Source organism: Vipera ursinii, assembly GCF_947247035.1.
Source record: "Vipera ursinii genome assembly, chromosome: 4".
NCBI classification, from domain to species: domain Eukaryota; kingdom Metazoa; phylum Chordata; class Lepidosauria; order Squamata; family Viperidae; genus Vipera; species Vipera ursinii.
In genome coordinates this window covers 23820055-23845749 of record NC_139514.1, presented here as the reverse complement: position 1 = coordinate 23845749, position 25695 = coordinate 23820055, and the positions used below count along the sequence as shown (strand labels likewise).

General features: G+C 41.4%; 1 protein-coding gene across 1 annotated transcript; it reads left to right on the top strand.

The window, feature by feature from the left end:
* Positions 1-504: 504 nt before the first annotated feature.
* On the top strand, positions 505-25695 carry HSPH1 (heat shock protein family H (Hsp110) member 1). Its single transcript, XM_083361738.1, has 18 exons — positions 505-783; positions 3269-3326; positions 3952-4092; positions 4303-4425; positions 6297-6396; positions 7558-7691; positions 8456-8700; positions 9535-9763; positions 10840-10946; positions 11956-12089; positions 14345-14544; positions 15414-15545; positions 15781-15918; positions 21236-21361; positions 21828-21935; positions 22022-22141; positions 24295-24456; positions 24942-25695. Exons 1-18 carry the CDS (start codon positions 677-679, stop codon positions 25137-25139), a joined length of 2562 nt encoding a protein of 853 aa, XP_083217864.1. The 5' UTR covers positions 505-676; the 3' UTR covers positions 25140-25695.

Here is a 25695-nt window from a genome sequence, read left to right as displayed (position 1 = left end):
CGCAAATGTAGTATACAAAAATACAACAGTGAACCGTGACAGACTCACGGGCAAGTGTTATCGAAATGAAGTTCAACACCTTTCAAAAAGTGAAAACCTACGAAGCCAAGAATTTGCAAGCACCTAATAACCGACATTCTCTACTCAAAGACAGACAACTTTTTTCTAAGATAAACCCAATACAGCAGCTTGTCGATAACTTCAGTTCATCCAGAGAACAAAATCAGCGCGCGCCCTCCTGGCAGGACCTCCGCGAGGCACGCCTCTTACCTGCGTCAAGCGGCGAAACGTTGGAAATGCTTCGGCGTCCGAGGTCGTCATGACAACCGTGACACCCCCAGATTCCGGGCGTTGCCATTGGCCGGGAGGGTTCGAGAATACCCGAGAAGGCGGAAGCGGAAGCCGCACGTGGAGCCGGCGAGTAGCCGCCGCAGATTCTGGAAACTTCTGCCTATTGTCATCTGGAAAGTCTTCTTTCGCTGGAGGTGGCGAGTTTCGCGCGCGGGTGGCGCGCGCGAGCGTGGCATCTTCCCGCAGCGGATGAGAGACTCTTCCCCACACACACACACACACACACACACACACACACAACACGCCCTCGCGTCTCGGACTGATTGGGAGTAGAAGGCAGCGAGCGGGTTTCCTTCCAGGAGCGGCCGGGTACAGCTGCCCAGTCATGGCTGTAGTGGGCTTTGATCTAGGCTCGCAGAGCTGCTACATCGCGGTGGCGAGAGCAGGCGGGATAGAGACCGTGGCCAACGAGTTCAGCGACCGATGCACCCCGTAAGTAACTGGCAGATGAGGGTGGATGCGGAGGGTGGGCTGCGGGGAGGGGGGGTGGCGGCGGCGGCGAATTGCCAGAAGGGATGGTGGTGGAGGCAATAACGTCCTCAATAACGGGGCTTGTCAACTCAGGAAACGTGGAAAAATACCCGTTAGGCGTATTTCTCGGGATGGAGTTGAACGCTGCAAATTTACCCCAGGTCGTGTGGCTGGCATTCGAGGTTAGATAGCGCTTATTCGCCAAGAACTGGACCTGGCTAGACTTAGCAGCACTCCCTTTTTTTTAATAGCGGGGAAGGGGGTGGCTTATTTTGGTCTTATCATTTCTTAATCAGGCTGCCTTTTTCCCCTCCCCCTCCCCTTTTAAGAGCCCTTATTCCCATCGCCTTGCTTTTCGTTCAAAGTTACACGTAAATGATGCTTTTGCAGATTTGTATCCCTTTGTCGAGCCACAGAGCAGTCTGTGGAGTAGTTGTGCCTGCGAGCATCCCTCCCTGCCTTTCACCGTGAGCGTAGAGGCAGAAGGCCATTTCCCTCTTTTAAGAAAAAGATCGCTGCTCGGGGTAATGGCTGCACCGTATTTCAAGCATACGGGTTACCCCCTCCCCCCCCCCGGCAGGGGGTTATTTTACACCTCATCGTGTAACCTTATTGCACCCCTTCTGTAGCTCGAGCACGGGAAATGAAATGAGGGGGAAAAATCAAAAAACCCCACCATCCCACCCTCCCAAAATAGCAGTGAGTGGAGTTGGTGTATGACTGGTTGAACTGTTATGGTAGGACGGCAGGGATATTTTGGTTTTTCTTTTTTCTTTTTCTTTTGAGTGTTAGTTAATTAATGAGTGGGATGCTGCTGCAGTACCTTTTCACAATTTGTAGCTTAGGCATATTCCCCGGATAATGAGCTTCTTTCTACTTGTGATGTTCTGAAGGAGGTAGGAGTGGAGGGTGATAAGGAGGTAGAAGGAGGAGCCTGCTTGTTTCTGAAGAGGCATGATAGGATCAGGCCAACTTCAACTAGAATCTGGAAGCTTCTGGAGTTTTCCATTCCTAGATTAAGGTGGGAGGTAAAAGACAGGGGGGAAAACCCCTAAAAGCTTGGATTTTTCTTTGCCCAGGGTAAAAAAAAAATTGAACTTGACATATCCATGATATTGCGATGTCCACTTCTTTGCATATTCAGAGATTGTTGAGATGTATTCCTTGACACCTGCAGGAATTAAATTAAAATTAAATTCATGATAATCTCTTAGGTATTTAACACTATAAAATCAAAAGTTGTGAATTTACTGGACTATCTTTTGGGGTGGAAAAGGTAATGTTTATAAATAAGATAAAAAGAGGTGTCATGGTTTGTAAAGGGGGTGATTGGACACTGCTAATTCAGATAGGTATATTCTACAATGACATTTCTTGCGGTTAAAGGCTGTATGATATATGCAAGCTGCTAATCCTTGGATGCAGAATTTCTGTATGTAATTAATATGCTTTATAATTTTTATCTCAGTGATATGATTCCCCATTGTTAGCTTTTAACTTTGTTCAGTATGATTGTTCAGTTGTTCTAATCTTAGCTCTAGCACTTAGCCAGTCAGATATATATCTTTATTCTTCTTGGTACCAAGATATAAATAGAGATGTATAACTTTTTCCAGGCTAAAGGACCCACTTGGCTTGGGAAGCTTGTAGGAGTCCTTCTCAAAATTTATGATGGGGCCTGGAAAAGAACTATTCTTTATTTTGTTAACTTAATAAAATGAAATTAATATAACATTCATATATATTAATATACTTATTTGGCAATTATATTAACAATTTCCCTTTTTTGTCATATTAAAAATACTAAGGCTTTGAAACTTGTAGAGGCTAATGGAGTTATATTTCAGGAGCCATATGTGGCCTTTGGGAACTCTTAAGCTAACTGTTTAAGAAGTCATTGGAAACTCTAATTTAAAAAATAAGAAATCTTCACGGAATTTAGAATAGATTTTAAGAGATTGAACAGTTTTCATTGTTTCAGGCTTAATTTTAACAAAGCTATTTTGAAAGTATTACAACATTCATTTACTTATTCTTTATGACATTGCGTAGTTTGTTTCCAAAAACTGTTTCATATGATCAGTCAAATGAAGATTGCACAGCATAGTTTTATCAGTACAGTATAAGAATAAGCACTATGTATTGTGAAGGAGGCAAACAACCCAAATTTCATTTTCAGATTGTGCTTTCTATAATTAGTGGACTGTTTGCATACATGGAACACAGCTGTCTTTTGATTGAAGCTTTTTTTCTTAAAAAGTTTAAATAGTTGAGGGTTGCCCACAAATCATTCATTGTAGATAATTCTAGCCCTTAAAACAATTGGCTTATTTGCAAATTCTTCAGAATTTTCAAGGAAATACTAAGTATAAATGACTTGCTGTTTTTACACCTTTGTATAGAATATGAATAAACTTTCTAATGATGCTTCTATATCACTTTTCAGTTCTGTAGTGTCATTTGGGTCGAAAAACAGGGCAATTGGATTGTCTGCTAAAAATCAGGTAAGTTGCATTCTGAAAAGAGCAAGATAAATGGTATTTGTATTTTTGGTATACAAATTGGACAGTGATGTAATTGATAAACACATCATAGTGATATTTTTGGAGTAAAGCACAAAGTAAATACATGGTTCTGCTGTACTGTCTAAATCCAAGAACTAAATCAAATCCAATATTTCATACCATAAGAATAGCCATATTTAATGTTTCTTCCAAATATGTTATATTTCTAGTATCATGCCTTCATATGAAGGGCACTAGATTAGAAAGGCTATTTAGTCATGATCAAGAACCAAACCGTACCCCCATAAGCTTATATACATATATAAAGCTTAGTTCTTGGCATTTGATACTGGTAAGGTCAAAATGAAAATTAGTGGTCCAGTGGATCCCCTTGACACTTCTCTCAATGTAAAGGAATAGCTGCCCAGTTCCTACGAGATAGCCTAATAACAGTTTGATCAGATCCACATTTGCTTTAATATGAAAAAAAGCTTAATTAGGGCAAGAAGTTAGAAATGTCTCTTCTCTCTTTTCTTTCATAAGTTTACTATTATATTTTTAATTAGCAATGGTAAATGAAGTGTGAACTTTTTTTAACCACTGATACTACTGTCTCCTTTTACAGCTAATTACACATGCTGACAACACTGTATATAATTTCAAGAGATTCCATGGTCGTGCATATAATGATTCTTTTATTCAGAAGGAAAAAGAGCTTTTGAGCTACTATGTAGTTCCAATGAAAAATGGGAGTGTTGGAATAAAGGTAAAAATGTCAGTATTACATTTAGAATTTCCTGAGCAAAAACTAAACCAGTTGTGAACAAGTTGTGGAGATGAAACAAGAGAAGCATTGGCTTGCGTTATATTTCAAAACAAGGTGTGGGAGAAGTGTTGGAAATTCAGTGTCTAAAAAGTAACAGTGAACTGTTTGAAATGCTACATAGCTTACTTCCATCTTTTCTTATTTCTGCAGGTAACCTATATGGATGAAGAACATTTATTTAGTGTGGAGCAGATAACAGCTATGCTGCTGACTAAACTGAAGGAGACAGCTGAAAATAACCTCAAAAAACCTGTAACAGATTGTGTTATTTCAGTAAGTAAATTGACTAAATTTTAAGTTCACTTGAAGCTTTTTGTTTGTCTAATAGTTTCTTAAACAATGTAAACAACTTTGAATATCACTTGAATCTGAAGGTAGGGTAGAACTGTATGGCGGGGTCCCCCACCCCCAGTCCGTGGCCCAGGACCAGTCTGCAGCCTGTTGGGAATTAAGCCACTCAAGCGGTGGGCAAGTGCGTGTAACTTCATTTGTATATGTGTGGGAGCTAGGTTGCACGCGTGAAACCATCCCCCTCACCACCACCCTGCGCTGCTGCTGCCAGTCCATGGAGCCAGAAAGATTGGGGACTGCTTCTATGAGATGCTTGCCATTGTGCTATTGATGAAAGAAAGTAGATACAAAACATTAAAATCTGAATGAAACAGTGCCCACCTCCCACGATAGTGTAGGATACAAATCCTTTAAAATGAGAAATAACAAAAAATCAGATAGTGAATACTTTTAAAGATGAACAGACTCATTTTGTAACACCTGGTTGGTTTATGGCAGAGGTCCCCAACCTTTTGGGCACCAGGGACCGGTTCCATGGAGAAAGGTTTTTCCACGGACCAGAGAGTGCATGGTTTTGTTCGCTGCCTGCATCCCACGGATGGGGCCTGCTTGTTTGTGTGGACCGGTTGCTGGCATGCTGCGGCCCAATACTGGTCCACGGACTGGGGGTTGGGGACTCCTGGTTTATGGGGACTGATTTTTTTCCAGCTATTCAGCAAATGATTTGCTATTACATAGTAGCATTCTAGGGACGCAGTGGGTTAGGACGCTGAGCTTGTCAATCAGAAGATCGGCAGTTTGGCGGGTCAAATCCCGAGTGCCAGGTAAGAGTAAGTGCCTGTTACTCGTCAACAGCTTCTGCCAACTAGCAGTTCGAAAGCACGTAAAAATGCAAGTAGAAAAATAGGGACCACTACGGTGGGAAGGTAACAGCGTTCTGTGCGCCTTTGGCGTCTAGTCATGCTGGCTCGGACAAATGCTGGCTTTTTGGCTTTGGAACGGAGATGAGTACCAGCCCCTAGAGTTGGAAACAACTAGCACACATGTGCAGGGGAACCTTTACCTTTAGTAGCATTCTATATAGTAGTATTGCTATAAGAGAACCAGTTTGGTGTAGTGATTAATGCATTAGGTTAGAAACTAGTCCCTCCTTGGACAACTTTGGACTGGCCCTAGGAAGGAGGAAATGGCAAATTCTGAAAAATCTTGCCAAGAAATCTGCAGGGACTTGTCCAGGCAGTCTCTGAAAATTGAACAAAAGTTGAAAGGAGGGGAGCATTATATATGAAAATTGATGTTTTGCATGTTGCATGTAATTTATTTGAAAAACTTGTTTCAGTTAGAATTCTGTTATTTTTGGACATTTTGTTTTTCTTTCATGTAAATGTAATAAATTAGAAATGGTGCATTATAAAGCAATGTTGAAAGTATACTACAAACTCTTTAAGATCTTATTTTCTCATAGATCTGAAACAGAAAGAAAGCATTGTTACTAAACAACAATGTTAACAATACCACCAAAATTATTCTCCTTCTCGTTGACTGAAAAAAAAACCACTTGAATCCATTTTTTCTTCCAGAAATTCCAGAAATCCTCATTGAAATAGATTAAATCTGTTTTCCAAAAATTTGCTTACAAAATAAAACATAGCTTTTGTTTTAATTTCTATTTTAAGCATTTCTTAGTATGTTCCTAAAGGGAAATTATTTCACTCACTAGAAGTGAATGTACTTGTGGATGACTTCATAGCTAGTTAAAGTAATGTGATATTTATTTCAGAGGAATTGAGTTTTAAAACAAAATATGTTCCTCATGGATATCTGATTTACATGGCCATACTTGCTTTCTGCAGGTGCCATCATTTTTTACTGATGCTGAAAGAAGATCGTTGCTTGATGCAGCTCAGGTTGTTGGATTAAATTGTCTCAGACTAATGAATGATATGACAGCGGGTGAGTAATTTAAGATCATTTCACATTTATTTCTAGCATAATCTACATGTGAATAGACTAGACTAAGAATAGAATAGAATTAATAGAATAGAATAGAATTAATAGAATAGAATAGAATAGAATAGAATAGAATAGAATAGAATAGAATGGAGTTGGAAGGGACCTTGGAGGTCTTCTAGTCCAGCCCCCTGCTCAAGCAGGAGAACCTATACCATCTGAGACAGGTGATTGTCTAGTTTCTTCTTAAAAATCTCCAGTGATGGAGCACCCACGATTTCTGGAGGCAAGCTGTTCCACTGGTTAATTGTCCTCACTGTCAGTAAGTTTCTCCTTAATACCAGGTTGCTTCTCTCTTTGATCACTTTCCCACCATTGTTTCTCATCCTTCCCTCTGGTGTTCTGGTGGGAAGGACAAGAAACAATGGTTGGAAACTGATAGTTTTCTATAATTAAACAATGCTGAAACCAAGATAATGACAGAATAATCCATTACAATAATACAAATGCTGCACGCTTGTCAACTTTATTAGTTTTCAGAAGGCCCTTATGATGGGCATTGATCTGATTTTGGTGGTAAGAGGCCACAAGAAAAGGACACACTCTTCAGCTCCAAGCCCCCTTAATCTCTTGATAATGTGGAACTCTTTAGAGATTTTATCTGGGAACATGTGCTGTATGAGTTGTTTCCACATGAAGGTGGTCCAGAAGATACCTAGGAGCCAAATTAAAGAGGTTTTTGTAGATTAAAACCAGCAAGTTGAATTCCATGTTTAATGGATGGAAATCAAGCATCTCAATATTTGAAACCCTCGACTTGTTTCAGTATAAATTCCAATTCTATGCCAAATTAGCATACCCATTGCAGTTTACTGGGACTGTCACTGAAGACCATCTAAGAGCTGCAATTGGTACAAAATGCGGCTATTTTCTGACTAGCAAAGATGAATTGCCGCACCTTTGTAACACTTGCTGCTGGATCGGTTGTGTACATTTCCAAGTCAAGACGTTCAGATTCTCCATTGTTTCTCCTATGCTAATGCAATTGATATTCTAGTTCTGGCACTCCACAGCCTGATATTCTTCAAATACGTTAGATTACAGCTGCATCATCCCTCACTTGCAAGTTAACATTTTATTATTTCTATTTTATTTTGTTTACAGTGGCCCTGAACTATGGGATTTATAAGCAGGACCTTCCAGATGCAGAAGAGAAGCCACGAATAGCAGTGTTCATAGATATGGGTCATTCAGCATTTCAAGTATCAGCTTGTGCTTTTAACAAGGGAAAACTCAAGGTAAACAGAATTTAGGAAACAGGCAAGGTTGCCTTTATATGAAGTCCAGTTTTATGGATGGTCCAAAGCAGGGTAATTGTGAACATGTCAGATTAGATTTGTAGAAATGTAGGTTGAAGTTACCATTCAGACACAGGGTTCCCTGGGTAACATTTGGCCAGTCATTCCTTCTCAGCCTCATCTTCCTCACAAGTTTTTTTTATTAGGATATAATGAGAGATTATTCCAATATATCCTGCCTTCAGCTCTCAAGAGAAAATATAATAAATAAATATCAAAATAAAAGCGAACAGAATGCTATATATTCTCCTAGGTTATTTTTTGTACATAGAAGAGACAGTAAATAGCAGACAGCAAACATAGATAAGTGAAGAAAAATACCTCTGTGATGAAGTAAAAATGACTTTAAAAGGTATAATTTGTCTAGGCATTCTAGAGTAAGAAAATGGAAGTGGAAAAAATGGGGGAAAATTATGCATGCTTGCAAAATATTACATTGGAATTAATGTCTGTCAGGTTTCTTTATAGTCTCTGTTGTGGAAATACATAACTTGATTGGATGAATGGAAACTTTTGATTCCTGGCAGTGCTGTTTGCCATGCCTTGGAAACACTAATAAATCCATAATTAAGCATTGACATTATTCTTAAATAATTTTAGGTGATCGGTTCATCTCTTTGGCTTTACATCAGTATTGAAAATATTTCATACGTGGATGATAACAGATTGAGTAATTCACATTCTGTTCTTTTTCTTCAAATTAGGTTCTTGGCACAGCTTTTGATCCCTTTTTGGGAGGAAAAAACTTCGATGAAAAACTAGTGGATTACTTCTGTGCAGAAATAAAATCCAAGTACAAACTAGACCCCAAATCAAAAATACGAGCCCTCCTTCGTTTATATCAAGAATGTGAGAAACTGAAAAAGCTAATGAGCTCTAACAGCACAGATATTCCACTTAATATCGAATGTTTTATGAATGATACTGATATCTCTTCAAAGATGAATAGGTAAGAGATGTATGTGGCTAGAGTATTTTTTAATCGTTTTGCTGGTTCAGGCTGCGATTTAGCTATTCTTTCTTTTTCCCCACAGTGAACAACCAGAAGACCACTAAGTGCAATAGAAACCACCTTCTCTTGCTCATAAATTTCTGTTCAGTTCTTAGATATGGAGGCTGTCTCAAATTACAGTTGGGAAGATGTTGTAACTCTGTCATGCTATATCCGTACAGGCCCCATTACTTACGACTTCACTTTCTACTCTAGGAGCTCATCAAACTTACAAAAATCTAATACTGACGTAGATGAACATTGTTTTGAGAACACTGTCCTGGTTATGGGCATCATATTTTTTGTCATTGCTGCAATGAATTTTATTATTAACTGCTTTTCAGGTTTTCCTTTGATCCAGCTGTTCAGAAACTTACTAATTCCTTTGTTCACACGTGTTGTTGACTATAGCATACATAAACATGCCAGGTGATCTACATTCAAAACACAAATGACAATGCTAGCATCTTCCTTAGTCTTCCCATCATGTATTTTAGAATATTTAGTACTTTCTCGCTATTTACATAAAGCTGTAGGTCCAAGTAAGCAATCTTTCAAGCCTAACTAGGATATTTGGAGTGTTGAGCATTTTTTGTGACATTTTGCCATAAGCAAATGGACATTGTTACTCAGTTTTCAGAAATGGTTTAGTCTTATTTTAGAACATAGTTCAGGTTCAAGTTGGAGTAGTTCTGGAGTAGTTAAGTTGCTGTTTTTGAAGTTGGAATCGCCCATTCTTGAGTCAGAAAATTTGGAACATTTTTAATGCCTTTTTACATGTTTTTATTTTAGATCCCAATTTGAAGAATTATGTGGTGATCTTCTGCAAAGAATAGAGATTCCCCTTCGTTCCTTGATGGAACAAATCCCACTCAAAGTAGAAGATGTGAATGCTGTTGAAATTGTGGGTGGAGCTACACGTATGCCAGCTGTTAAAGAGAAGATAGGGAAGTTTTTTGGCAAAGATGTCAGTACAACACTGAATGCAGATGAAGCTGTTGCAAGAGGCTGTGCTTTGCAGGTATTTCCAGGAAAGCAATTTTTAAATCAAAAGTAGGCCTGGGTGGAAAAATATGTTTAGTTCTCAGTAGTACAGAATTTTCATTTCCCAAACTCATCCAAATCTTTTTGTGGCTTTTTGCATGGAAATTTAGCAAAAAGCAGATGACAAGAACAAGAATTAAGTTAACCTTGTTATCTTTGCTTATTTGAAGTGTGGACTTAAATATCACCAGGTATTTATGGAAATTCTTTGGGTACTGAACAATTACTTATTGTGGAAAAAGTCTTCATGGAAAAATTGTTTAAAGTCAGGCTGAAGCAATAAAAAAGCTTAATCAGTAGTGATTTATTTTTATGAAGTAGACAGTTTTTAAAAGAACAGTTTTTGGAAGGAACGTTTTATAATTGGGCATGACTAACAGTGGTGGTGCTTAAAAATTTCTTTGCTCTAATCACCCTCATAAATTCTGTGATCTTTCTCTCAAGTTAAAATAGGGACTTGATAAAGATATACCTGGAAACCAGTAGGAAAAAAGTCTCCTTTCCAGAGGGATTGTTTGGTGTAAAAACATTGAATATGTTCTCCTGAACCACTTCTGTGTTTTTCTTTCCTAAAATAGCTTTAATTCAAAAATAAGCAAAAAAAAAAACCAAGAATCTTTTGACATATAAAACCCCATTAAGGCTATTAGTTCCTTCCTTAAGCTGGATTTCAGATCCAGTTTAACAGTTTGTGCATCTATATCACCTTACCCAATTTTAAACCTTTCTTTAAGGTTTTGCAAAAAAAAAACAGCCTTTCATAATTGCAGTTTTAGACTAATGGGATTATCTTGAAAAAATTGCTCTGAGGATAATACTAAGCTTAAAGAAAAATTAGGTAATAGTATTTATTAAAATATTACTCTGTTGAAACTCTTGAAATTAAAAATATTCTCTTTTACAAATCTCCTTTGTGAGATTAGGTTTTATAATAAATAGTTAGAACCCTTTTTCAAATAATTATCAGTTCTCACTTTCTTTTATAAACTATTTTAGTCTGACCTGTTGGAAAGGCAATAACAAAATGCCTTATATTGCATTTTCATTTTCCAGTGTGCAATTCTGTCTCCAGCTTTTAAAGTTAGAGAAATCTCCATCACCGATACAGTTACATTCCCAATATCATTGATGTGGAGTACAGAGACTGAAGATGGTGATGGGTGAGTCATAACATCAAATTTCATGATTCTCTGCAATAGCCCTGTAATACAGAGTAGTTTGTGATCCCAGTTCATGATAACCATTTGAGTTGAAGACAAAGTCAGAAATCTCTCAATTTCCGATCATAGTTTTTATAATAATGTCATTCATTCAATTTATAAGGCCACCTATATCACCAAGACTTGTAATAATTCAATTAAATAGCAATTGCAATAGTCACATGTGAACTGGAACAGGGTTTTTTTCATGCTTTACTCACATACTTTTCAAAATGTATTCACAATCATCTGTGACATTGGTTTTAATATTCGGCCTTTTAGATCATATAAATTTGTCAGTTGTAATGTTGCAATTATACTAAATCTTTCATTTGACAATAAATTGGCAGGTGTGAATACATTGCCAGGTTCAGATCTTGATTATCTTATTGCCTGAGGCTTCAGCTCATTTGCATTGGGTTTTCCAGAATATATACAGTATTTCCAAAAGGGATTTCTCATTGCAAGGGCTCTTTCTATTTGGTCCATGCTTGACAGTAGAACCTCCTAATACCAAATTGCTTTTGTTTTCAAAATTATAAATGATTGGAAAAAGAATTATACTGAAATACTATACTTATGCACAGGAATTGAAATGTCATTCTCTAACTATATCCAGTCAGGGTAGAGGCAGAGACTAATGCAGACTGTTGGCAGGAGTAAAAAAACTGATCCAAAGGCACCCCTCCCCCACCCACACAGCCACACCTTTAAAGCCCTGGGTACAATATAGCTCAATACTATCCCAGAACCTAAAGTGAGTCTGAGATTGAGGATGATACATTATATGTGTTAGCGTCTATATTTTTTATTTCGTATTCATGTTATTTGATTAAGATTTGATTAAGATATAGGAATCGTGAATAAATAGATAATTAAGCAGTTAGGATCTGGCAGAACAGTAATAATACAATGAGGCTGTTTTCACATAGCTACCTCCAACTCATTTTCCTCCTTTATCTAACTCTAGGATTCATGAAGTTTTCAGCAGGCATCATGCAGCTCCTTTTTCCAAAGTCTTGACATTTTATAGAAAAGGACCATTTGAACTCCAGGCATTTTATTCTGATCTCAGTAATGTCCCCTATCCTGAAAAAAAGATAGGTAAGTGTTTATTTTATTTATTTAATTAATTAATTCAATTTGTTTGTGTATGTAAGAATCTCTGAATGTTTTTAATATTATTGGGTATAAGTGGGATATTTGCAATATTTGGCAATTCAGAAACAGAATATTCTGTCCCCGCTCTGGTGCAAGCCATGCCAGAGGTGATTTCTTTGTGAGAAAAAAAATACCCTGATCTGAAAGTAGTTTGACATGTTCAGATCATCTGGAATAGCATGGGCCAGAGAATGAAGCAAAACATTCTGGAGTATCCAGGAATTATCTGTTCCTCAATCAGGAAATTTTCATATCCTTAGTACAGGCATATCAAACTCGCGATGTCACGGGACTTTTTCCCCATTGCCGGCAATGGAGTGGGCGCAGTTTTGGCATGATGCATCCGGCCTGTGGGTCGGCAGTTTGACATGCCTGCCTTAGTATAATAGCAACTGAATAAATTAACAACAATAAAAAATAAACTTTGTAGGAAAGGGCTTTAACTACGTTCATAGACAATACATGTAGTCCTTGACTTACAACCACAATTGAACCCAAAATTTCTGTTGCTAAGTGAGACAATTCTTTTGCCCTATTTTACGACTTTTATTGCCACAGTTGTTAAGTGAATCACTGCAGTTGTTAACTTAGTCAACACAGTTGTTAAGTGAATCAGGCTTCCCCATTGACTTTGCTTGTCAGAAGGTAGCAAAAGGTAATCACATGACCCTGGGACACTGCAACCGTCAAAAATATGAACCAGTTGCTAAGCATCCGAATTTTGATTATGTGATCATGGGAATGCTGCAACAGTCATAAGTGCGAAGACAGTCATAAGTCACTTTTTTCAATGCCATTGTAACTGAACAGTCACTAAATGAATAGTAAGTTGAGGACTACTATACCTGTATGTTTATTTTATTGTTTTGTTTATGTAGCTAAGTGAATTCTGAATAATGGAACAGCAGAGTTATAATTTTTATTTGTAACACAAGTATTTATAAAAGTTCCCCATAACTTGCAATAATATAAGTTAAGGAATAATATAAGGCAAGAAAAAGCAAATACACAGGTATAGTATAGGTGGTACCTTGCTCAATAGTAGTAACTGTGAGAGGGATCTCGGAGTCCTAGTAGACAATCACTTAAATATGAGCCAGCAGTGTGCTGCAGCTGCCAAAAAAGTCAGCACAGTCCTAGGCTGCATTAACAGCAATAGAATCAAGATCATGTGCAGTGTTAATACCATTTTTCAATGCCTTGGTAAGGCCACACTTGGAATACTGCATCCAGTTTTGGTCGCCACAGTGTAAAAAAGATGTTGAGACTCTAGAAAGAGTACAGAGAAAAGCAACAAAGATGATTAGGGGACTGGAGGCTAAAACAAAAAGAGTGGTTGTTGGAATTGGGTATGTCTAGTTTAATCAAGAGAAGGACGAGGGGGGACATGATAGCAGTGTTCCAATATCTAAGGAGTTGCCACAAAGAAGAGGGAGTCAAGCTATTCTCCAAAGCACCTGAAGTCAGAACAAGAATCAATGGATGGAAACTAATCAAAGAGAGAACCAACCTAGAACTAAGGTGAAATTTCCTGACAGAATAATTAATCAATGGAACAACTTGCCTCCAGAGGTTATGAATGCTCCGACACTGGAGGTTTTTAAGAATACATTGGACAACCACTTGTCTGAAATGGTATAGGGCTTCCTGCCTGAGCAGGGGATTGGACTGAAAGACCTCCAAGTTCCCTTCCAACTCTTTTTATTCTGTTAAATGAAAACCATTCTGCTGTATGCTGTTATTGTAATCGTTGATGCTGCTTAAAGAGATCTGTTGCAGAAATGGAATATTTAAAAGAAATAATAGTCAAATGTTGGCTGATAAACCTCTGAAGCTACAGACCCTTTTTTCCATAGAATGACATGCCAGTATGTTTGGGAGAAAATTGGTTTGCTACAATCAACACAGTAACAGTATTATAAATTTCAATCTGTCTTGAACTCCATTCTTGTTACTTAGCATATTTATGTTTAGCCTACTCATGATCAGGACAGAAATTCATTTGGAACAAAATATGTCCTAGTATTCTGCCACTTTGCAACATACAGCAGTGAATAAGTAACAAGTTTATATAACAGATCATGGGCAGTGTGGATTTCCTATCCTAAAAAACAAATTGCTTTAGGAAACTTAAAATTTTTATGCTTTTGGAAATCTAACCTTTTCTTCCATGTTTGTGATTGTTTGCTTGTATTCAGGCAAATACATTATCCAGAATATTGCAGCTCAGAATGATGGAGAAAAAACTAAAGTTAAAGTTAAAGTTCGCATCAACAATCATGGCATTTTTAGTGTCTCTACTGCATCAATGGTGGAGCAGATGAAAATGGAAGAAAATGACAGTTCCAGTATTGAGGCTGAAATAGAATCTCAAAGTCAAAAACCTGAGAGCTGTAATGTAAGTTGGTCTCCTCATATAGAAAATTTAGAATCTTTTTCATTTAAACTAGCTGTGGTAGCATTTCAAAACATAACAATCAAAATACATTAGCTTTTAAGGGTGGGTCAGTAGGAATATTTTTTGAACTCTTTCAAGTTCTAGACTATGCTACAGATGGATGAAAATACCAAGTGCTGAAAACTGTTTCGAACTGAGTTTAACCTGAACGGGTTTTGTTCTACTTTAGCCAAAGAAATGTTTGCAAACTATCAACAGGGAACAACTATTGGAGCAGTACAGGTATTATAGACTGTAAATTTTTATTTTCCTCGGTAAGGGATTTTGAAATTTTAATCCACAATATCTGAGAGCACAAGATTATCTAGCAAACTCCCCATTGCTTATTGATAGACTATGGGTTCTATATGTTATGAGTTCAAAAGTGCATGATCCTGAACCCCTTCAGCTACGAGTCTCAGTTAACAGGTAATGGAGAAAAATGACATAGTAGCTGATTGATACTGAGTGTCAATTTTTTTCTGTGCCTGTCTTGGAATACTTCAAAAGCGCCTGAGTATGAAATAGCTTATTCATTAACAGAAGGCATTTCCAGCTCAAATCTGGGAAGAGAGGTAATTCTGCAGCATTGAGAGGAGAGTTAGAGATTGTGATAGATTATATAATTGGCTCAGTATTAGTGATTCATCTATCTGGGGACATTGAAGAGATGCTTAATAATGCTTTGCTCTCGAGATAAATTTTCATCCATTTATAATGCTTGTAAGTCCTCTATCTTATATTGTATCAAATGTTAAGTGTATTTTGGTTCCTTAATGGTTTTTTGTTGTTACATTTTCACATCTTTTGTGCCTGGACTCCCATTTCAGAAAAATATCCAGCAAGAGAACACTGAGGCTGGATCTCAGTCCCAGGTACAAACAGATGGTCAGCAAACATCACAGTCTCCCCCTTCTCCTGAGGTTCCCTCTGAAGAAAATAAAATCCCCAGTGGTGAAAAAGTGAGTGTTTTTTGTTGGAGAAACAAAATAAATCTAACTACATAGAAGTAATATCATATAAATAATAATCTGTTGGTGCTCTGGCAAACCTGCAATGGCTAGATTTCATGGAGCTATAATCTTGAAATTGCACCCAAGAGAAAATCAGAGTACTGGAAGTACTGGATTCTGTTATACAGGTTGTTTTTTTCTGTTAGTCCCTGAAGTAATCATGGTATTATATTGTTTACTCTAGGGAAATGAAAAGAAAAGTGATCAGCCTCCAGATGCCAAGAAACCCAAAATAAAAGTGAAAAATGTTGAATTGCCTATTGAAGCTAATTTGGTATGGCAGCTTGGGAAGGATCTGCTGAATATGTACATTGAAACAGAGGTGTGTTAAATGATCTTCAGCATCTGTGTTCTGTTTTTTTTTCCTTTTGGTTGCAACTTTGGTTCTAGGGAAGGTATAGAGGCTAATTATAATATGGAAAAAAATGAAAATGAACACTTCTCTGATCAGTTAAACTGTTGAAGATGAGAGTATGTTGATTTTTATATCAATAATTGGGTCATTTCCATATTTATTAGATCTAATTGTTGATACCATTTTATTGATGTTTTGGGTTGACCCTCATACAACGGGAAACTAACGTGTTTCCCCAAAAGTTAGACCCAGCCCGATAGTAAACCATAGCTTGATTTTTTGGGGTGGGCCTAATATAAGCCCTACTCCAAAACTAAGCCTAGTTTTGGGGCGAGGCGCACCCCTCGCCTGCTTGCATATTTTGGGCTGCTTCCACTGCTTGCGCAGTGCTTCAGGCCTCTTCTGTTGCGGCAGGATGCCATATGTCACTTTGGGCCATTTCTGCTGTGGAAACTGTCCTGCGAGCAGCAGAAATGGCGCAAAGCAGCATGCGGCATCCTGCCGGGAGGAGCTACAATGGCACAATGTGCCACATGGTGTCTGGCCACAAGTGGTGGCAAGCAGCCCAGAAGAGGTCAAGCAGCGGCACGACAGGTGTCAGGATGTGGGAGGCCTGGCTGTGGTGGTCCTCAGGCCGTGTTGGCAAACCTATGGCACCTATACCTCCCTCCGCATGCCGGGAGAGGCTGTGGGGGGCTCCTTGCAGGCCAAACGGCATTACCCTAAACTGAAAGCTCCCCAATGGGCAGTTGAAAGCCGTCTTCCATTCATCACCAGCTTTATTCCGGACACGGTGGTACGCCTCCCTGAGGTCTAACTTGGTGAACACCCGGCCCGTAGCCAAATGAGCTAAAAGGTCCTTCACCAAAGGGAGGGGGTACAAGTGCTCTACACATACCGCGTTGACCCCCCGATAATCAACGCACAGTCTCAGGGTCCCGTCTTTCTTCTCCCTGAACAAGACAGGGGCCGCCATCTTAGACCGAGCGTGCTGGATGAACCCCCTCCGCAGGTTCTTGTCTATGTATTGATGAAGCTCCTGCATCTCCCGGGGTGCCATTGCGTACATGCGGGGTTTCGGCAATTTTGCCCCTGGCTCCAGTTCAATAGCGCAGTCCGTGGGGCGGTGGGGTGGCAAGGCATCACACTCCTTCTCATCGAAGACATCTGCGAGATCGCTGTACTCCCGTGGTACCTGTGTCTCAAGCCCAGTACCCACCCCTGCGGCCCCCTCTGGCCCACCGATCCCCTCCGGACCCAAGAAGGAATGCTTTTCAGGAGGCTGGGGCCCTGTCCCGAGGCGGAGGTGTCGGCATCCCCCCTCCCACCAAACCGTGGGGCCCCACCTGTCCAACCACGTAAGCCCCAGGATGACTGCCTCCGTCATAGACGGCACCACGACAAACCGGAGAGTCTCCCAGTGTGTACCCAATTCCATCCTCACCGGTGCCGTTACATGCGTAATGGGTGCTCCACCCAAAAGAGACCCGTCTACCTGCTGAAATCGGATAGGTTTGGGGAGCCGCTGAAGGGGAATACCGGCCTCCCTTGCCATCACCAGGCTAATAAGGCAGCGTGTGCTGCCTGTATCAATCAAAGCCTTACACTCCCTCCTCTCACCCGTTCGTGGGCTTATCAATACCACAGGCAGCACAAAAGGGCACACCGGAGCGCTTACCATCGGGTCCTCCTCGTACTCGTGATCCTCAGACCCGTCGGACGTGTCCGGTCGTCCATCCGCCGGGCCCGCTGGACGTATCGGTGTCGACGTTCGGGGTGTCTTGTCGGCCACCTGGTACGCTGTTCTGGAGCGTTCTGTAGCTCTTCTGGGGGTCGGGACCCGCGCCTCCGGAGGGTTGGGCCCCGGTCGCGGTGGAGGTAACGGGCAGTCCACTGCCCGATGGCCCGGTTGGTCGCAGTGGAAGCAGCGGATTGTTGGACGGGGCGCCGGTGGGGGCCCGGGTTGTGTCACCGCCGCCACGGGCTTCCGGCCCTCTGTCTTCGGCCCCTCCGGGGTCCTCCAGGCTCCAGGGGCCACTACTGGTCTGCCCCGGGTGTCCTGCAACCCAATATCTAGCTCCACCGCCACCCGGAACCAGTCCTGAAGCCGTGCAGGAACCCCCCGCACCACACATGCCCACCGGAGAGCTCCATCAAGACCGGCCCGGAAGTGGTGCACCAACAAGCGCTCGGGCCACGAGCGCAACCTGCCCGCAACCCTGCGGAACTCGAGCACGTACTCCTCTGCCGGTCGTCCTCGCTGCCTGATGGCTAACACTTCGGCTTCCGCGCGATGTAAGCGGGATACATCCTCGAAGCGGACGCGTAGGGCTTCCAAGAACAGCCCCACGTCCCCGAGCTCGCGGGCGTGGTCACTGTAGAGGTCTGCCGCCCAGGTTGCAGCCTCTCCCTGAAGGCACGCGGTGACCGCCACCACCATCGCCCACTGTGATGGATAGGCATGGGCATACCCGTCCAGATGGTTAATCACCTGCCCTAGGAACATGGCCAGGCGGTCGGGATGCCCATCATAGGTTGTAGTGAGCGGTGGGGGTCCCCACACCACGCCCGGACCCCAATGCCCAACAGGTGGACGGGTCTGAGCCTGGGACACCCCCACCGACCTGGGTGCGGGACGTCCAGGGCCTCGGTCAGGCGTTGGCCAAGCTTCACGCCCCCCTTGTGCTCGTGTGGATGGGCCCCGAACGCCTCCCTCCCCAGGCACCTTGAACTTTGGGCTGGCCAGTCGGAAACGGGATGTTGCTGACTGACTGGGTGCCCCCCCCAAAAGACCACTGTCCCGTATCTTCTTCAGGGGCCATGGCCCCCCAGGAACCGCCGTCACGTGCCCCGACTTCTCCAAACCTGTCGCGCAGCACGTCCATCGTTTGGCTCCCGGGTGCGGTTGAGTAGCTGTATTCCTCACCGTCGTCATCGGTTAGCCGACGCTCCCTCCAACCCAGTGGAGCCCCACCGGGCCGGGCCGTTCGTCCTTGCTCGAGTCCTGTGCGCCCCAGGATCGAGCTCAGCCACCACTCCCCCCCCTGGGTTTGGCTACTAGCACCCTGGGATTCCACCGCAGGGTCTGTTGGTTGCGCTTCCCGCACTTTGGGCCTCACAACAGGTTGGACGTCCTCCACGTCCCTCTCCACAGGGGTTGTCACCTCCGCCCCGGCCACGCCAGCCTCCTCCGAAGCAGTCTCCAAAGCGGGCCCTTGCACACCCTCCGCCATGGCGCACAAACGGAACACAGCAGAAAGGCAGTAGGGTCGCAATGCTAGTGCAACGCTGGCTTTCTGTCAAAACTCGTCCTGCAACAGGCAGGGCAGGTGCCGAACACAGGAACGAGAGACTTCTGCTGCAGTCTAGAAGCACTTTATTCTTCAGAGCAACAGCCGCAACAGGAAACAAAGCCAGCGTTGGCTGCTACCTGCAACCAACGCTGCTATATACACACCCAAAAACCCAACCCAAACTCCACCCAAACATGCCTCCGCCCTCCCACTCTCTATAACTTCCCCACCCCTCCCTTACAAGGCCTTTCGCCCGTCGCTCTGTCAGGTAAGCCCCCTCCAACGTGTCGCCACCACCGTGCCCTTTCCCTTCACCCACCCCCTGCTGCACCCGCCCCCGAGGTCCCCTGTCATCGTCCATGCTCGTAGGCCCCAGCCACCCGGTCACCGTAGGGGGGAGGGACCCATCCCCTAACGGCGTTGCCACACAGTCCCGCGCAGGCATGGCGTCGGAGTCTGACGCAGTCCACCGTGAGGCCGCAGCTCCCGAATCCTCCCAGGCCGCAGAGACACCGAGCCGGCTCAGGCCTCCACCGGGCAGGCCGCAGGCCGGGGTCTGTTGCCCAAACAGGCCGCCGGCCGAGCACAGCAGCCGCGGCGCGTTCGGAGGCAGCAGAAGCCGCGGCACGAGTCCCGGAGCCGTCCGAGCCGGGGAGCCGCGCGCAGACGCGCCGCCGGGCGAGGCCAGCAGCCGCGGCGCGTCTGGAAGCATCAGGAAAGGCGGCGCGGGCCCCGGAGCCGTCCGAGCCGGGGAGCGGCGCGCAGACGCGCCGCCAGGCGAGGGCTGCAGCTGCGGCGCGTCCGGAAGCGCCGGAAGAGAAGGCGCGGGTCTCGGAGCCTTCCAAGCCGGGGAGCCGTTTGACGACGCGCCGCCGGGCGAGGACAGCAGCCGCGGCGCGTCCGGATGCAGCAGGAGGAGCGTCGCGGGTCTCCGGTCTTTCGGGGCCGTACTGGAGCCGGGTGAGGTTGGTGGGAGGGAAGCAGGGTGTGCCGGGGGGGTGGAGGGGCCCCCCCTCGTGTGTCGGGCCTCCGAGGCCCGACAGGCACGCAGAGCTCTCTCTTTGGGCACGCGCGCCATTGCCCCAGTCCTAGGTGTTCAGCTGAGTTTTATAAAACCTTCTCACTTTAGGCCTCCAGCGCCATGTGCCAAAAAAAAAGGTTCAATCAATTTCAACTTCTTGCAGGGAAAAAAAAACATCTTGCAAAGTTGGAATTGATTGAACTTTTTAGTCCCACCCAGCCTGCCGCTACTACCGCAGCCATGCCCACCAAATTGGCCACACCCAGCCAATGGGCCATGCCCACCTGGCACCCAACGATACAAAAGTGGGTTTTGGGTTGCAGTTTAGGCACTCGGTCTCTAAAAGGTTCACCATCACTGTCCTAAGGTAAGACATTCTCTGAAATTAAGACCTAGTGCATCTTTTGGAGGCAAAAAAAATATAAGACCATGTCTTAATTTCGGGGAAACACGGTACTATGCAATCTGGAAACCTGGTTGATTAGGTTTTGTAGACTAAGTGTAGTTTAATTTATTGCCCCTTCATGAGTGGCAGGTGACTTAGCTGAATCAGGTCAATGACTAGGAGGGGCATGGAGTGCAATGAATGTTCAGCCTTTAGAGTTTACATTTAGTTAGTTGCCAAATTTTATCTCTCAGTGTACATAGTACAAAAATATTTTATAAATACTCAAAGCCCACAATAGATGCAGTTGACACTTGATGCTGTAAATCTGGTCAATATTTGTGTACATGTTTTTAGGTACTCCCATTATTGTCATATATTCCTTATGTGCAATAGAATGCTGCTTACTGCATCAAAGTTAGTGTTTAAAAAAGAAAATCACAGCTTTACAATACAAAATGCATTTTGCTAATCATTCACTGTAAACAAAGCCTTTGGAGAGATTTAATTGAAGAGGCAATTATACTGTACTATTCAAAATCTTAAGTACTTAAGACTGTTCTGATTACTGTTTTTTGTAAACAGGGCAAGATGATCATGCAGGACAAATTGGAGAAGGAGAGAAATGATGCAAAGAATGCAGTTGAAGAATATGTTTATGATTTTAGAGACAAGCTGTCTGGACCCTATGAAAAATTTGTGTGTGAGCAGGTAGTTATTTTATTTAAAATTATTTATTTAAAATATTTCATCTAGAATGCCATTTTAGGATATTTATTGTGCACAAATTAAATACTCATTGATAGCACAATCATTGCATGTGTTGGCTAGGGATTTTGTGGGTAGAGGTGCATCATATTGTAATGTATCAGATTGAAGGAGGATGGTTCATTTAATCCTCATTTAAAGCCATTTAAATTGGCTTTAATTTTTATCATCAGCTTTCAGTGGCAAATTCTTAAGTTTGCAATAGCATTTAAGATTCCATTGTTCAATTCTGTTCAACATATGTACCTCCCTTCTGCTTGTTTACTTATTTTCTTCCTAAAATGTATTAATTGTGATTATTATTTTATATATAATTAAGAGCAATTTTGTATTGTGAATATAACTAATCCAACTATTAGCTAGTAGGCAGTGCTGTTAAAAAATAAACTTGTTATTAACTCTTGCTAAGGATCGCCAGAATTTTTCTGTACTGCTGTCAGAAATAGAAGATTGGTTATATGAAGAAGGAGAAGACCAAGCTAAACAAGTCTACATGGACAAATTGATTGAGTTAAAGGTATAGCTAACTTTTATTTGATATGTTAGATTTTAAAAGTGCTATTAATTGCTGAAATGGCCTGTTACTATTCTGATCTCTCTTAGAAATTTGGGACTCCCATCGAAATTAGATATCAAGAAGCAGAGGAGCGGCCAAAGCTGCTAGAGGACCTGGGCTATAAGCTTCGCATATATGCTGGTATTACAGAGGAATATAAGAACAAAGTATGTAATTGTGGTTAAAATACACATTTGAACTGTGAAGTGCTCTCTTTGTCAAATGGATGATGATCAGTGTTGCATGATGTTACTTAACCATTGATATATTATTTACAGCCTACGGTTATATAGACCCCACTGCTACCAAAACATTAAGTTTTTAAAAATTCCTGATTTTAGAAGATTATCCTGAGATACTATGATTATCATTCTGGTACAAAACAATGGGGCTTTTCATAAAATATGGAAGAGGTGCACACAAAATAGAAAATTGAGTTTTAATAATTAGGCTGAATTGTTCTAATTAGTTCATCGTTCAGCAAAACTGAACCCTGGAACTTTTTGGTCCAAGACAAATTTCAGAAGGATGTTGTGAGTCAAGTAAGATTGTTGTTTATTTCCACCCTATTATGACCAGGAAATTATTTTCATTTGCCTGTTATTTGGCAATGAGTATATGAGAATGTACTCTCACATCGCCCACCCATTTTCTCAGAAACCATAATGTGTTCTTTCCCCTTAACGTCCCTTAGTTGTGTTCTCCCAATGGTATTTTTCTCACAGTCTTCTGCTAGGAAACCACCAGATCTGCCCATTTTGATCTGTGTACAGATAACTTAAACCTGGCTATTTCATGCATGAACTATTTATTTTGAATACACCTAAAAAGCACTTATAAGTGCCAGCCAAGTACAGAATGCAATATTTGTAAAAAGCTACTTTTTATATCAATTTACGTAACACTTTTTGGTCATTGCAACCATCCGTCAAGCTTTGCAACTGTTTTATTTACATTTTCCATTATCTTTATATTTGTGTGAACACTTGTTTTCTCTTACAATGCAGTAACCTGCATAAAATTTATGTTAGTCAAGTTGAAATCTTGATGAGCTAAAAGTTATATCAGAAAATTGATAGGATTTTTATTGGTGGAGAGGGAAGAATCTTTCTCAGTGCAAGGAACACGAGTAGGATATTTTAAAGCTCCTAATGACATGCCAGGTGGTGTAATTTTATGTGAACTTCATAAATCTGATTTGTAATCTAAAGCAGTGGTCCTCAACTTTCTGTCTTGGATCAGCGGCAGGCGGGGAGGGGATGGTTTTGTGTGAGCGGCAGGCGCGTGCATGAACGTGCACAACTCCATGGAACTTCGCACACAGAAATTGAGCACGCCCAGTTCTGAATAGGCTGTGGCCCAGTAGTGCCTCAGGCAGGAGTTGGGGGACCCCTGATCTAAAGTACAACAATCTAATGACTCAGCTACAGTCCTAAAAAGTTCTTCACAATTTAGTAATGGCAGTAAGCCAACATAATAAGCAATCTTATAACATAAAAAGTCAGTGGCTTTGCTGAGAGTGAGTGGAAGGAACTAGAACAATGTACATGATTTACTTACATTTTGATTTTAAGTTAATTATGATTAACTTATTTATATTTTACAGTCACCCACGCTCTGGTCACCTCCCATTTGGATTATTGTAATTCACTCTACATGGATCTGCCTTTGAAGAGCATCCAGATGCTTCACTTGGCTCAAAATGCAGCAGCCCACATAGTTTTGTGCAAGTCCAAATTTTCATGTGTCACCTGTCTTGTGAAAGCTGCACTTGGTTGCCAATTTGCTTCTGGGTGCAATTCAAGGCACTGATGATCACCTTTAAAGCCCTAAATGGCTTGTGACCCGGTTATTTGATGAACCACCTCTCCCCAATACCGGCCCACAAGAATAGAATGCAGGACATATTGCAGGTCCCAACTATCAAGGAAGTATATCCGATATGACCTCAAAAAAAAGGGTCTTCTCGTATGATTCCCGCCATTGGAACATCATTCTTTCAGGGATAAGATTGGCGCCCACCTTATTTTTTCACAATACCTTGAAGACATGGTTTTGTTAGTGGGTTTGGGAGCCTCACTCAGACCTGATCAAGTGACTTATCTGATTCTGTTGCTTCTATGGGGTGTGATGGGGGGTAGCCTGTAGTTACTGTATGTGAGTTGGGCAGCTATATAAATTTGTTTAATAAATAAATATTATTGGCAAACAAAATAGTCCTTAATTGGTGAACAAGAATACTAGTGCTGATACTTAAAGCTTGAGATAGCTGTGAAAAAATGCTTATAGCAATAACTAATATACTCCATTTCTGTTTCAGGATGAGAAATATATTCATATTGACGAAAGTGAAATGAATAAAGTAGAGACGTGTATCAGCGATGCAACAGAATGGCTAAACAACATTATAAATATCCAAGCTAAACAAAGTCTTGATCAGGATCCTGTTATTCATGTAAATGAAATCAAAAGAAAGCTGAGGGTAAGTTTTAATTAAGATGCAGATTTAAATTCCTTGTAATCACATATGTTTCTTATGGTTCATTTTTCTGGTCACATCTAATTTAAATCTAGTCTGAGTAAAAAGACAGCATAACAAATGTAGATCTGTATCATAACAAATGTAATGGTATTGCATAGAATTAAATAGTTCCATGCTCTCTCATCATTTCTTATATAACTATTGGAGGCCAAAATGAGGAAAAAAATTGAGCAAGATAAAAATCAGTAATATCTGGTATTTATTTTTATTAAATTCCTACATTTATGTATTGTGATTTCTTCAGTTACTGAGAATTATAGGGCTGCTGCATTTCTTAGTAAGCATGCTTGTACTTCAAATAATTTTGGCCTTACTTTCAGAGTCAATCACATCTAATTCAAACCTAAATAAAAACAAAACATTTGCTTTTTGGACTCACAGTGGGAGTTGCATTATGTCACTCTTGTTATGTTTCTCTCTTGTAGGAAATACACAGTTTATGTGAGCCTATCGTTAACCAACCAAAGCCACAAGTAGATTCTCCTAAACAGGAAGAGCCACCAGATACGCCTTTCATTAATAAAACTGAAGAATTAGAAGAAGAAATAAAAAATATCGAGACCACACAACAAAATGGCGATTGCCATGTGAATGAAAGCCCAGTTAGCATGGACTTGGACTAGGCTGTTGCATTTCAATGAGCAATTTCATTGTGGGAAAATGTATTATGTATTGGGGAAGATATGTTTGGGGAGTTAATTTATATTTTGGGATTCTGTTGTATTATGTGGGGAATGAATATATTGACAAGCTAGAAGTGGAAATCATGATAATTTTAAAAAGAGAATTGCCTTGGTAACTTTCAGATTCCTGTGGAATTGTGAACACTGACTAAAATCTTCTGTGCAGGAATTTAACCCTTTGTACCAATTAAGGCTAAAGAATCTTGAAATTGTTGCGAAAGGCACTGCTCCTTTGAAATGAGTGCACTTAGAGCTTTTGTAGATGCCAAGGTAGTTTTTCTTTTGTCTCCAATTTTGTTAAACATTTCTTCCATTGGAAAGGCATTCAGTCAAAAACAAAATGAAAGCCAAGCTTTAAAAAGTTATTTCCATCATTGTCAGAAGCATTTGCTAGCAGACGAGAACAAGTATGTGAAGCAGCATGCACGATTGCTTACATTTCACTTTCATGTGTGGAAAACCAGATGAAGGTAATACATGGGTTTTGTTGTTGGTG